Raw genomic sequence first — 13618 nt, forward strand, 5'->3', positions numbered from 1 at the left:
TTTCTGCTCAGGAAGGAGTGACTTGGAAATGAGAAACTTGCTCCTGCTTCTTTTGTGTGCAGAAGAGTGAGCTCCTGAGGGTCTCCAGTGAGGATCCTGCCTTGGGGTGGGGGCTGAAGGGAGCATTCTGCCCTTGTGCATAGGTGTGGGGGCATTGCACCACTGCTGTTAGTGGAAATATCCTACTTGACAGAGGTCTATTGAGAAGGCTAACCTACTCTGTCAAGGATCTAGTGAAGACACCTCACACTATGCATAGATAGTAGAGTTCCTCCAATAAGTGATGCATAGACGATGTGCATTCCTCAAAACCCTCAGTGTCAAAAAGTGTAGCTGAAGATTGCAGCAGATACTCAACAGTACCAACACCAAGCCTTTGTCATCACCTAATTAGAGGTCATCGCGTGGTCACATCCTCGAGGATTTTCGTTTGCCATCTTCAGGTGATGCCGGTGGCATTTACATACAGGTGTGCAGTGGCTGGCCCTTTTAGAGAAAGATGCCAACTGCTACTCTTTGCGTGCGCATTCGCATATGCAGAGCTGGAAAGGCTTTTGGGAGGTTTGGGCCTTCCCAAGTGACTGAACTCTGTTGTACAGAGTTAACATTGCATGTTGGCCACCGCTGAAAGTGTGTCTTTAACTCTCCCTCTCAAACCTTAACATTGAGTCTAACTGCCTCTGTAATTGGTACCTGAAATCTTCCTCGTGTTGTTGTGCTAAAGCACACTAAGCCTTCAGAGGACAATTTGTTCAATACCATGTGGACTGCTCTACCTGCTGTGTGAATCCCTTATGTTAGACCATGTTAAATCCGTAGGTTGATTGTGGTGAGGGCTGCCCGTCAGTGCTGTTCCCACGCTTGCTGCGTCTAACCCTTCTGTCCACGTTCTCTTGATTTTGGCAGGTGTTCCTGAAAGAGGGGACGTTGATGAAGCTGTCAAGGAAGGTCATGCAGCCGCGAATGTTTTTCCTGGTAAGTTGCCATGCGGTGAGCAGTCTGTGCCCATGACACTGGCCTTCTTGCTCTACAGAGGTGGAAACTATCACACAGTGCGCGGACCTGAGAGGCCTCCTTTGCTCTCCCTTCGCACTTCTGTGAAGGAATCTATCCCGCAGTATCTTTATGGTTAAAGTCTTTTTTAGCAAAATGGACTTCTAGCGCTTTGCTAGTCAAATGTATTCTGAGTACTGTACAAACTACTCTTCTTGAGTATTTTCTTGAGTTTCAGGGACACCGTAAAGCAAAAAAAGAGAGGCCCTAGATCGATGGTAGGCAAACTATGTCTGAACGGTCCAGTGGGGCAATCTAGAGAGGCAAACAGTGCGGAAGAGTACAGCTGTAGGATAGTTCAGGGAATTGAGCATCAGCTGCAGACTTATCCTTGTTAAATGATGGTCACAAGTTTGTCCTAAATTGATTGCATCATCTCCATTGAGTTTAATCAGTAACAAAATCTATTAGGGTGGACCAATTTTAATTTGTGGTGAGCAATATATGAATGGATACTACACTTCCAATCTGGAAAAAACGAGGAGCATTCATAAGCTAAATCCTCTTGTCACATTAGTTAATATATGTGCTACCTTGCAAGGCAGTGGAATTGCAACTATTACCTGAAAATGTCAATAAACAGAGGTTAAAAAAAATCCTCTTGTCACAGCACATCAATAATTCTCCTGTAACAGCAAACCTGTGCCCTTTATTGCAGCAGATTAGAAGTCCTTGCCCGAGTTAGTTGTCAATTTCCCCATAAAGGGCCCACAAAGTACCATTCCTTATGTTTTGTTGATCACAATGAGCCATGACAGACGTATTTTTTTGTTGTTGCAGTTCAATGATGCCCTTTTGTACTCCACGCCATTGCAGTCTGGGATGTACAAACTCAACAACATGCTGTCGCTGGCCGGCATGAAGGTAGGGGGACTTTACCTGTGGTCTGAGTGCTTTTGTGAGAGGTTTGTTTTCAAGAATGTTTGTCGCCTTAAATGAGAGAGTGAGTGAGAACAATGTCTGGTTCTGGAGGATGGTGCAGTGATAGTTCTGGGGGTCTGTGCTGTATATTTTCACCAGTTGTTTCCCCAAACCATCCTATGCTGCTAACGTGGCTTTGATCTGAACTGCCCCGAGTGACCCTGAGTGACATCAAGCTTATTTTTCCGTAATCTACTGGAAAGCTGTAGTGTGGAGGACAAACAGTCTTGCTTGTCTTACCATAACATCTGGCTCTCCCACCTGGGTAAGTGGGCGAAAGTCTAGTGGAACTCACACCTTGTAGGACCATAAAAACTGGCATTGGAAATGCAGGGTAGATGAGTTCAGGTATATTGATGTAAGATCTACAATCTGTGGTGCCAGCTTCAAACCTGATTTTCACACTTTGCAGAGCAATCAAAGACTTCAGTATGAAGACTCTTCACAGTTTTATGGTTTGTGAGGGCATACTTAAACATATCTAATCCCTGGATCCAATGGAAAATCTATAATATTGCATATCATACTATAACTAATGTATAGCATACCTCCCAGCTATTCCTGATGGTTGGACAGTGTTGATTTTAGAACCTTTTTGTTATGGTTTTCTTTATGTATTTCGATAGGATGTGGAAGGATGACGCTTTTAAAACTTTTATTTCCGCTGTGATCATTATGGTGTTGGAAGGCGTGCCATTGCGTGTTTTGCACTTTACTGCAGTGAGGTAGCAACGGCTAGCAGAAAATATTATTAATATCTACAAATGTTAAAGAGTGACAAAGAACCATTGTAATTGTTGTGATTATTGTCATGGTGATGTTTCACGGTTCACTTAGTGCTAATACAGACTAACTTCTCAGTTCCAGGGTATAAAGTAGGCAATGCCCCAATAACATAATAATAACATCCTTTGATTACGAAGTGCTGCTGTTTTTATTCTTTCCTTTGATTTCATAATCTCTGTTATACATTGTCTTGCTTGAAGTAGCCTTTTCTAGGCATCTTGTATTGAATTATCTCATAAATACCCATTGCTGGCAATGGCAGCCCCTGTGAAGGTTACTTTTACCCTCAATAAGTCAAAGGAGGCTGTTAAGCATGTGATGCAGCGCATTGTAGGTAACATATAATGGAAGACTTGTATCATGCACCAATTTTGTCCTGACTTAATGTTTAGACACTGCCACGACAAAGCATTTTACTTTTTTTAAATCCAGAAAATCCTGTGGAAGAAGAATGCACTGCATTCTGTTGTTTTTTTAAATTCTATTGAGTTCTCTGAGCTAGAAGTCTTCATTAAGAGTGTCTTCCTTTCTGCTGTAGGTTCGGAAACCAACTCAGGAAGCCTATCAGAACGAGCTCAACATAGAGAGCGTCCAGAGATCCTTCATTCTGTCCGCAAGGTAAGGGGAAATGCTCAACAAACCAACTAGCCCTGTTAATGCAGTGTTCATTCAGGAGTTTTTTTCCAGTTTGTTGCCAACTCAAATAGGCTCACTTTGGCAAAGCCGAAAGGTGAAATGATTGTATTTGACCGAGTAGGCCACCGTTTTCACACAATAAATCAAAAGTATTTCTGGAAAGGGGAACTGCTTTATTTGATTCAAAGTGCATGTGGAATGGTGGAGCCTAACCTTTTATCCACTTACTTATTGATAACCGAGTTCAACTGGAGTTTTATATCAGTGATGATAATAATAATAATAATAATAATAATAATACTCTTTATTGATTGGTTTAAAAAAACCATTTACAATTTAAAAGATGATAAAATTGAATAATAGAAATGACTGTGATAAAAGTTTTAAAACTGTGAATTTAAAATAACTTAAAATTCGGGGGGCCATTAAGGTCTGATAATGTTCTGATAAAGGACATCGCTCTGGATTTCTTGTAGTCTCTGATTTGATTGTTATGTCTATTAACTCGGCCGCCATGCTATGGTGAGGAGGGTTTGGATTTGATTGTGGCTTCAAGTAGTTTTGACGCTTTATGGACGAATTTCGTAAGCCCAATGTTGAGCTTGGTGTTGTCAGGGTTGAGAGCGCCATTATTGCTTGGCGGCAAGATCGAACTCCCAACGTAATACATCAGTGGTGAAAGAAGGCAGCTATGAGCCCACCAGAGCTTATTCCTGAACATCCGTATCTGGCACAATGTTGGGAAGACCCTGTCTGAGCTATTAAAGGAGAGCATAAGCTGCTGTTTGTCAGTCTGTTTTTGTTCTTTTTTTGGAAGAGGAGGCTAGGAAGTGGGCCAGAAAGCCCCTAGGAAGGCATAGCTAGGGCTTTCGTTCACACCAGTGGTTAATTTGTAAAAAAATAAATAAGTGCCGGGGCACTCGTTAGGAGGCAGCTTGCACCAGCCCGTTTCACCTTTTAGCACTGCCTAAAACAGAACCGTGAAAGTAGCGAGGAGGTGTGGCGTAATGGTCAGAGCTGCCGACTTTGGAGCTGGGGAACTGGGTTCAAGTCTCTGCATCGGCTGAGCATCTGTGATTCTGGGCAAATCACTTAATCCGCTCTCTGCCTATAGCGCCAGTGTTGATGATTAAGTGCCGGTTTTGAGCACCGGAAACCACCAGCTCAAATTAATCACTGGTTCACACTTCTATTGTGTTGCATGTACTAATAAAGGGCCCCCTTAAAGAAACCGCAGGTCCAGAGGTAGTACTCTAGATTGCACCTACTCTCCTTTTTTGAGAAATGTATATGCCTTCAGAGTATTTCAAGCCATCTACGTTTACAGATAGGCCATCACTCTGTGCTGCTAATTTCTCCTTTACTGTCTTATATTATCTTCTTTGCAGAAATGACAAAGAGCAGAATCCCCCATTTAGATAATCGTTCAACACAATTTCGTCCAACTGCACTAAACTACCTGATGGCATTGTGTAAGGAAACGACTCAACCAGTTCTCCATTTTTTGGTGGAATACACAAGTTCATAGTAAATAGTGTCCAACAACCTTAACAGTCATTGATTCTATCATTCTTACTATGGTGCAACACTGGATAAAGGTGTCCCAAATCAAAAGAAGAACTTACAAACATTATATTATACGTTTCTGCAACCAAATTAAAAAAGTATAGAGAGGATAGATGTATGATTTTCCTTAAATTACCTTTCAAAAAGGGGGGTTCCTAACGAATGCAGTGTGTAGGTGCTATCAAATGCCTACCATATAATACCAATATCACTATTTGTGTGTGTCTGTGTGTCCACATGTAAACAGCATGCATGTTGTGTACCAGTCATAACAGCACTTCTGACAATTTGTAAAACGACATTATTTTCCTGTAATCCCAACAGTTCTGCTAGTGAACGGGATGGATGGTTGGAGGCCATTTCACGGGCAATAGAAGAATACACAAAGAAAAGAATTACGTTCAATCCAAGCAAAAGCCTTGAAGAGGTACTTGTAAGTTTTCATATTGGGAGGATTGATATTGTGCATTATGGATTGATAGCTTGGAAAGGGAATGTTGTGCTGAAAATAAATATTAGAATGTGTGGAGAATTCTTAGCAAATCTGTTTTAGTTTAAGGTTAAATCCGATAGTTCAAGATATAGAGGTCAAGCATTAAGAACATAGTTTATCTCTCCAATATATTTACAGTTACACAGTTTGATAAGTCAATGAATGCAATCAGTTTTTTTTCTGCTAATAATAAGGAAATATTGCATGGTTTTGTAACTACACCCATGTATAATCATAAATGAACTGGAAATGCTCTTGTTAGGCTGCCTCCCTGTACAGGCAGCTCTGTTCACATAACTTTTGACTCATTGGTTTCCTGTAAAGACCTGTGTTGAGGATGCCAGGTTATGCCCGTGGCTCTACAAGTAAGTGCAACACTCTTAATTTGGGCAGAATCTAAAATGGAGATCTGAGGTGCAAAAGTAGGGCTTATGTCATGTAGGTGTCATGTCAAATTGGACTAAGGGGGACGGAGGCACTTGCTAGCTTGGTCCAACTTTAATTCACATCCTTCTTGTGCAACAGACACTAGATAGTCCAAATAGCATATTCAAACCAGATGGCTGCCAGTAGCATATAGACTTATTCAAGGATCTTTCCTTTACTTTGGTACCTTCAATCTCCACATGGTAAACCTAAGTGCCCTCTGGGCAGTCACAGAAACCACTTCCACCAATAAGTCAACAACACACAGCTCTACCTGACAGTGTAGTCATTTTGTAACCACCTGAAGTCATGCCTCACTGTTATCCAGTCCTTCGTAGAGGTGGGCAAGCCACTGAAAGCCCGAGCCAGGCTCTACCCAAAGCCTGGCACTGGCTTAGCTCAAATTGCTGATGGAACCTCGGGCCCATAACAAGCCAAGCTTTAATGTGCCTTTTACCTGCCTCTCTTCCTCCCCCCTTAGATGTGGCGATATGGTCAGAGCTGCCAAATAGGGACACCGAGCGTCATGTTTAAATTAGTGAAGTCCATGATAGTAGGATTCCTTGAGGGTCTGGGAGGCGCAGAGTGGCCCTAAAAACACTGTTGAGGCCGAAAGCAGAGGGCGGGCTAGCGGTTCCTGACCTGGAGCTTTACTATATAGCAGCTCAACTACAGGTCCTTACGCAGGCGGTCGCAGTAGAATTTAGGGGCTCTGAGAACTTGAGAGGAAGAGGAATACCGAGACACATCGTATCCTTTATAATATTACAACAAAGGCTTGACCTTCGAGATCTCTCTCTGGAAAAGAAAACATTGAGATTATGCTGGAATCGGAGCCAGCGGAGAGCGGGAGTGCCGCACACATATGCTCCTGAAATTCCACTGGGGATGGCTACAGTATTGCCCCATGGTGGAGACTGGACGTCCTTGCTGGAGTGGGAACAGGCAGGGTGCAGGTACTCGGGGATTTATATGAGGATGGTGAATTAATGACCTATCAGGCATTGCAGGAACGATACGACCTCCCCAGGGGGGATTCCTGGTGCACGCTGCACTGGTGCATGCACTTCAGAAACATTGGAAGGAGGGATTGGTGGAGCCCAAAACCATAATGGCATGTCAGTATGTAGTGATGGCAGCAGGGACTTTTAAGGCAGTTACATGCCTCTATGCGCGAATGTTGAATGAGGGGTTAGCTCCACTAGTTACATTACGACTAAAATGGGAGACAGGCATCCGGAAGCCCATACCAGAGACTGCATGGGGACATATTCTACGCTGGGTTTGGAAAAGCACCAGGAATGCACGATTCCAGCTGGTGCAGTTTTTTATACTACACAGAGCATATCTGACACCTGGCAAGATTAAGAAATATTTTAAGGTTGACACTGCTGTTTGCCCCAGGTGCACAAGTGAAGGGGTGGAACTAGAGAATAAGATGTGGGAATGCCCGAACCTGGGGAGTTACTGGGTTGAAGTGGGAGGTCTATTGAACTCAGTTACAGAGCGCCAGATATATTTTGACATGGCCATGTGTATATTACATTGGTTCCCTCATACCTCCAAGACAAAGGTGACAAGTAAATTTGTAGATATGGAGTTGGTGCTGGCAAAAAGAGAAATAACAATGCACTGGAAATCGGGGTCGAAGCAGCAAGAGGTGGAGGGCCGAGCTGATTAAATGGGCTAGCAGCGAGGGTGTTATTCGGTTTCAACAAGCGCGACGCTCGAATAACGAGAAAGCGCTGGACTCTGCGAGAGCATGGGAGGGACTGGTACAATCTCTGTGCGACCAACAGTCAGTGGAGGACCCATTATAGGATGGTCCAGCCCAAGGAGGCCAATTAATCACCCTTTATGGGAAATCCTGGCTCTCAGTCATCCCGAGAAACACGCTATAAAATTTTTGTAAATACATAGAACACACCTGTGAGAGAGGGAGGGGGAGGGATTTCCTGGGATTAGGGGTAGTTCATAGTTAGGGATGATTAGGTTTTTCTCCAAGGGAGAGGTATATTATACTTTGTGTGTGGAATGATTTGTCCTACTTATCGTGGGAGCAGCAATAGACCGCCCTATAGCATGTAAGCTTGTACAGTTATTTGAAGCAATTGGTCAATTCAAAGGGCTTTGAATATTTACATGTTCACAACACAGTAATCTAACTGATCATTGTTATATAAAACTATAAAATATGTATTCAAAAAATGGTCAGAGCTGCCAACTATGGAACTGGGGAAACAGATTCAAGTCTCGTGTTTGCTCAACCTCCTGTGATTCTGGGCAAATCACATAATCTCCCTGTGCCTATAAACAATGCATGTGTTCTTGTGTACTCTAACTGGTGGTCATGCAGACAGCTCCAATAGTATTTGGTCGAAATTGTGCTATATGTTAAAAATTGCACTAAGAGGTAAAAACTAAGCCTTACCTTAAGAAACAACAAATAGATACCCATTGCTGGCTGATTTGTACAAAGTGTAACCAGAAAACCTGTATAATTCGTGGTTTCCACGCTTCAATAGTGTGATTTATGCAGCTACTTTATTTCACGAAAACTCTTTTTTTCACATATGAAGGCACTTTCAAACATGCGAGTTCAGATTACTAGTTGTACAAAAGTATCACTTTTAAAAAGTACTTCTCAGTGCAATTCTATAATGTGCCCTATTAATTTCAAAGCTTCCATATGTTAAATAAATGACCTTTCAGATTTTGAATAGACTTTATTATATTTTACGTGATGTTTGTTGTATATTTTCCATATCGAATAGTTTCACGGCTTGGCTCGCACACAAGCTTTAAGATTAGAGTCAGACCCTTGGCTCGGTTCTGGCTCGGCTCTCCCTGTTAATTTGTTTGCTCGCCCACTTCTAGTCCTTTGAATGGCAAACATTTCCCCTACAAAGATGAATTTGTGATGGTCTTCACAACTCGAAAGCAAGTTCTCCTTCAATCCCGACATTGATAAAACAAATTGGAACTATATGGCGTCTGCTTTTGCTGCGAAACGTAATGTTATAACTTCCAGAAACTCGCAAATATCCAATCCCTGGTTCTCGGCTTACCACGTGCAGCAGCTCACTTCATCAAAGACGACAAAAGTTTAATCACATCACACCTTCTCTATTTTAAAAATATATATATATATATATATCATTCGAGTCAATGCAACATTGTTCAATATAAACAACCCACTGTCATTCCTTTAATTGCAAAATAGCTCTTTCTTTCTAAACAATAAATAAATAATAGAAGTAGTAACATTTAAAACTCTTTGTTAGAAAGTTTCATATACAAACCCTCCAAGGGACCCTCCATGTATATTTGCAGGGTTGATCTCCCACTGGATCATGGTATGGTATTTCCTCTCCTATGACCCCATGTTCTTTCTCCAGTCCATGAGAGCTTTGCCAGGATCCCCATATCATCTTAACATTTCAAGAATATCCCCTCCCCTCGTCCAGTCTTTTCTGCTTCCACACACCAACCCTATTTGGCCTACCTTGGCTGTCTTTACAAGTCTGTTTGTATCCTCTTCAAAACATGCTGCACCACTAATGAAGTTGTGATGGCAGAATCACCAGCGTACCTAGAGAAGAAGTTGGACATCTTCTATGGACAATGTATTATTGGAAACAAGAAACCTTTCAGACAAGAGCTTAAAAAAATGCAAGCTGCGTAACTAATAGTTCACTCTACAAAACGAGTCTTTGGAACATTACCCCATACTCTAATCAGGATGACCCACACTGCTCTTGCAATACAGAAAATAACCCCAACCCCACCTCTTCATAGAGCACCACCCCATTTCTCCATTAATGCATCCAACTTGGTCATCGATCTTCCAATAGCTCACAGTGCCTCACGCCCACCCTTCCATCATGGACTCAGTCCCTAATTTGTCATTTCAGCCTGATACATCTCTATTAACTTTTACTGTGTCTCTTTGCTACTCTATCCAGTTTTGCACTATAAATATGTGTGTCTAATGCTATGATCGATACGGGATAATATACCCCATGCCGTACATTATAAGGATACTTCAAGTCACCAAGAAGTTCCATGACCGTATAGAGGAACAAGGCTGAGTTCCTTTAGAAGGTTATGGAACTCCGAGGTGACTTGCAATATATCCCTATAATGTACGGCAGGGGGTACTTTATCCCTTATAATCCATGGTCACACCATCACCTTTCCCACAAACCCCTTAAATCCATGGTGCATAGCCCTTTTATGAATGAGAGAGCATGTTTGCAAATATGAAGATTAAAAATGGAATCTCTAGTGCAAAATAAAACACAAAAAAGCTGTAAGGTATTTGTTGCAAAAATGTTTAAGAATCAGTTGAATGCAAGTTTTTTTTTTAAGGTGCAGTAGCTCAGCCTATGTAAAAACATGCAGAAAGATTCAAACTTTTCTATAATTACCTAACTAGTACAAAAAATTAATTTGTTGCCATAAATATCTACTTTCTAAATGTCACTGTACAGCTAGAAAAACAGAGCAAAACAAAAGTCATGTTTGTTTTAATTCTTTAAACATCTGCTTTTGTTATGCTCCGTGACCTGGCCTGCATTTCCCCTCGACTACTGGCATTGTAACGTTAGAACTCAACTGTAATGAGCTATAACAGAGGGTCTGGGTCATTTCTTTATAACAGGAGGCTGGGTGCATCACAAACCGCCTATTATAAAGAATTGAGAGACTAGTTTATATACAGGGATGTCAGAATGCCGTGTATTATATTGCTATGCTAGATTCTCAACAAAACAGAAATTTTTTACATTTTAGCTATAAGCAGTTTCCAAATACTCGTAAGAGAATAGGGGTTCCAAAATAGGTGGCAAATAATCAATCACAGATATACAGCCTTGGAATAAGCAATATTCAAAAGAAAAAACATGATCAGTAGTGGATATGTAGGATCTCGACAAATAGTCCTGTCGAGTATTTGTATTGGTGGAGGTTTGTAATGTAGGATTCTTAAATTGCATTCATTTGAGTGAGCGTGAAGTTGGAGCTAAGCATACGATATATGCACGTGGACCTTTAAGTTTTGCTCTGATGAAATGATAATGTCATAGAAAGAGTATAATATTTAAACATCTAGAGATTTTACAGTGGGGGCGGATGCCAAAAAAAAAGAAAGAATCTTTGGAGTGAACAGAATACCACAGAGCAACTATATTTGGTGCTGCCTTTTTGGCTAGTGCGGTACAAAAGGGGGTGGTGATGGACGGAGCATCTGAACCAATCAAACACTCACACCCAGTCAAAAGATCTGGGTTTAATCCATCACCGTTCTTTAGCCTTTTTGGCTAGTGTCACCTGCTAAATTCCAAGTGGGAATGTAAATCGAGTAGCACGCCTCCAAAAAAGGGGGATCTATTACATAGGTGCCCGGTTGTGCTAAACTTATTTGTTGTTTCAGTGTCTTTGAGAGAGGCCTGGCTTGATTCGATTTTTTGGATCAGGGTGTGGTCATGGTCCATTTTTGAAGAATAGTTTTCTACACTACCACTAAGTCAAATGTTTTATCCTAGGCTGAGCAGGAGAAGGAAAAGGAAGACAGTCCCCTGGGCTCCAAAGCTCCCATCTGGATCCCTGACACCAGAGCGACCATGTGCATGATATGCACAAGTGAATTCACATTGACGTGGCGGAGACACCACTGCAGGGCATGTGGAAAGGTAGGTGCCATGAAAATGTATTTTCCTGGAAAGTTTTGCATACATAGAGAGTGACTTGAATAATCCCCCTACCACTTGCTTCAAACTTTGTGACACTTAAGGTTCATTTCAGTGAAGGGCAATGCATTAATTTGTTCATGAACCAAGAGTACTAATGGGACATAGATACTCCAATGTGCATAAAACTCCCATATCTAAACCTGCTCTATCTTCAGAGGAGCTTGTCCTAGCACAGATGAGTTGTTAGAACTGACGTGCCAATCAGACCGTGTTGGTATTTACAGTATTATGTACACGTTTTGAGGATAGTAGATGGATGCGGCAATTCACAACTACTCTTTACTTCATCTGTGGGACGATACATGATAATTGAATTTGTCCTTTTAGATTGTCTGCCAGGCCTGTTCTGGGAACAAGCACAGCCTGGAATACTTGAAAAATCACCCCGAGCGTGTGTGTGATCACTGCTTCGCAGAGCTGCAGAAACAAGGTAAGATAGCGCTTTTTTCATTGTTCAGAGGGACAAACCCCAATTTGCATAGGTATGCTTTGGTTGTTGGACTAGGCCTCAGGACCTAATGAGCTGGTATTCTGTCTTGGGGATTTTTCCCTGCCTTTTTATATGCATCTGATTATTTGGTCTGTCACTAATTTCTAGTGTGCCTGATGCATTCATAAAGTGCTTTACATCTCTTAAAGTCTGTTGTTCCAGTGATTTGGTCCGTCTTTAAAAACTGGTCTACTGTGTACATTCATAACGGATGTTTTGAGTCTTTTCTGCATGTTGTGCCATTCTTAACGTTATGTCATGCATGTGGCAAATGTATTGTGTTAAACACTCCATAGTAATATACTGTAGAAATCAATGAAGTCTCGGAGACCGCTCTTGTAGATGGTATTGTATTCTTCAAGTTACATCTTCGTAAGTTCCAATGTAAGCCTTAATATAAGCCCCACCAGGAGCAGCCTCCTGGCTGCTCAGCCCATCTTCTCCAACAGCTTCACCTTCAAGTACAAACATCCATAACATTCCAAATGACATCATATAGCTAGAGCATCAGGCAGAGAACCAGGGAGATGCATTACATAAGAAGTAGATTACTACACATCTTCCCCTTTATAATATTTAACAAAATGAAATAGTATCCACATATATAAACATAGGAAGAGAAGATAAACATTCCAGAAGTAAACATAAAAGAACACCATAATAACATGAGCCAAACTCTCCTTATGTAATAATAATAATAATAATGTAAAAGCAATGCAATAATGAGACAATAGTAATGTAAATAATAAAATAGCCTTCCCTATGTAATAATAATAATGATGCAATAGTAATAATATAAGTATTAAACAGTAAGACAGCCTTCTCTATGTAATAATAATGATATTAATAATAATGACATAGTAAATCTAGTAATAAAGTAATAATATAGAAGTCGTAAACTTAAATAAATGACAGGACCAGGGAATACCATATACCCTCTACTGCACACACTATAATATACCGTCCAGTTACCAAGAACATCCTCTACTGCATACTATTGCAGGGCCAGGGAAATTTACATATCCTCTAATGCACATACTATAATGTTCCGTCTGCATACTAGTGCAGGACCACACACGCATTAATACACAGTGACCTTCCAATAAGAGAACAAATACCTCTTCGTAAAGGGGGAATCCACCTCCCTATAAACCACCACACACAGTAACCCAAGGGGGAATCCACCTCCCTATAAACCACCACACACAGTAACCTCCCAAGGGGGAATCCACCTCCCTATAAACCACCACACACAGTAACCCAAGGGGGAATCCACCTCCTTATAAACCACCGCACACAGTAACCTCCCAAGGGGGAATCCACCTCCCTATAAACCACCACACACAGTAACCCAAGGGGGAATCCACCTCCCTATAAACCACCGCACACAGTAACCTCCCAAGGGGGAATCCACCACCCTGTAAACCACCACACACTTGCAGTAACCTCCCAAATAATTATAAAGGAGGAATTCCACCTCCCTATAATAATACT

At 41.5% G+C, this 13618-nt stretch overlaps 1 protein-coding gene across 1 annotated transcript in view; it reads left to right on the plus strand.

The window, feature by feature from the left end:
* The window catches only part of FGD6 (FYVE, RhoGEF and PH domain containing 6), a 266156-nt gene that overhangs the window by 222121 nt on the left and 30417 nt on the right, over window positions 1-13618 (plus strand). The window contains exons 12-17 of the mRNA XM_078675951.1: window positions 907-975; window positions 1834-1917; window positions 3299-3378; window positions 5287-5389; window positions 11428-11574; window positions 11962-12064. Of these exons, the coding sequence (XP_078532077.1) occupies window positions 907-975; window positions 1834-1917; window positions 3299-3378; window positions 5287-5389; window positions 11428-11574; window positions 11962-12064 (586 nt within the window). The remainder of the gene's footprint in view (window positions 1-906; window positions 976-1833; window positions 1918-3298; window positions 3379-5286; window positions 5390-11427; window positions 11575-11961; window positions 12065-13618) is intronic.

This window comes from Lissotriton helveticus, chromosome 1_1 (genome assembly GCF_964261635.1).
Source record: "Lissotriton helveticus chromosome 1_1, aLisHel1.1, whole genome shotgun sequence".
Classification (NCBI taxonomy): domain Eukaryota; kingdom Metazoa; phylum Chordata; class Amphibia; order Caudata; family Salamandridae; genus Lissotriton; species Lissotriton helveticus.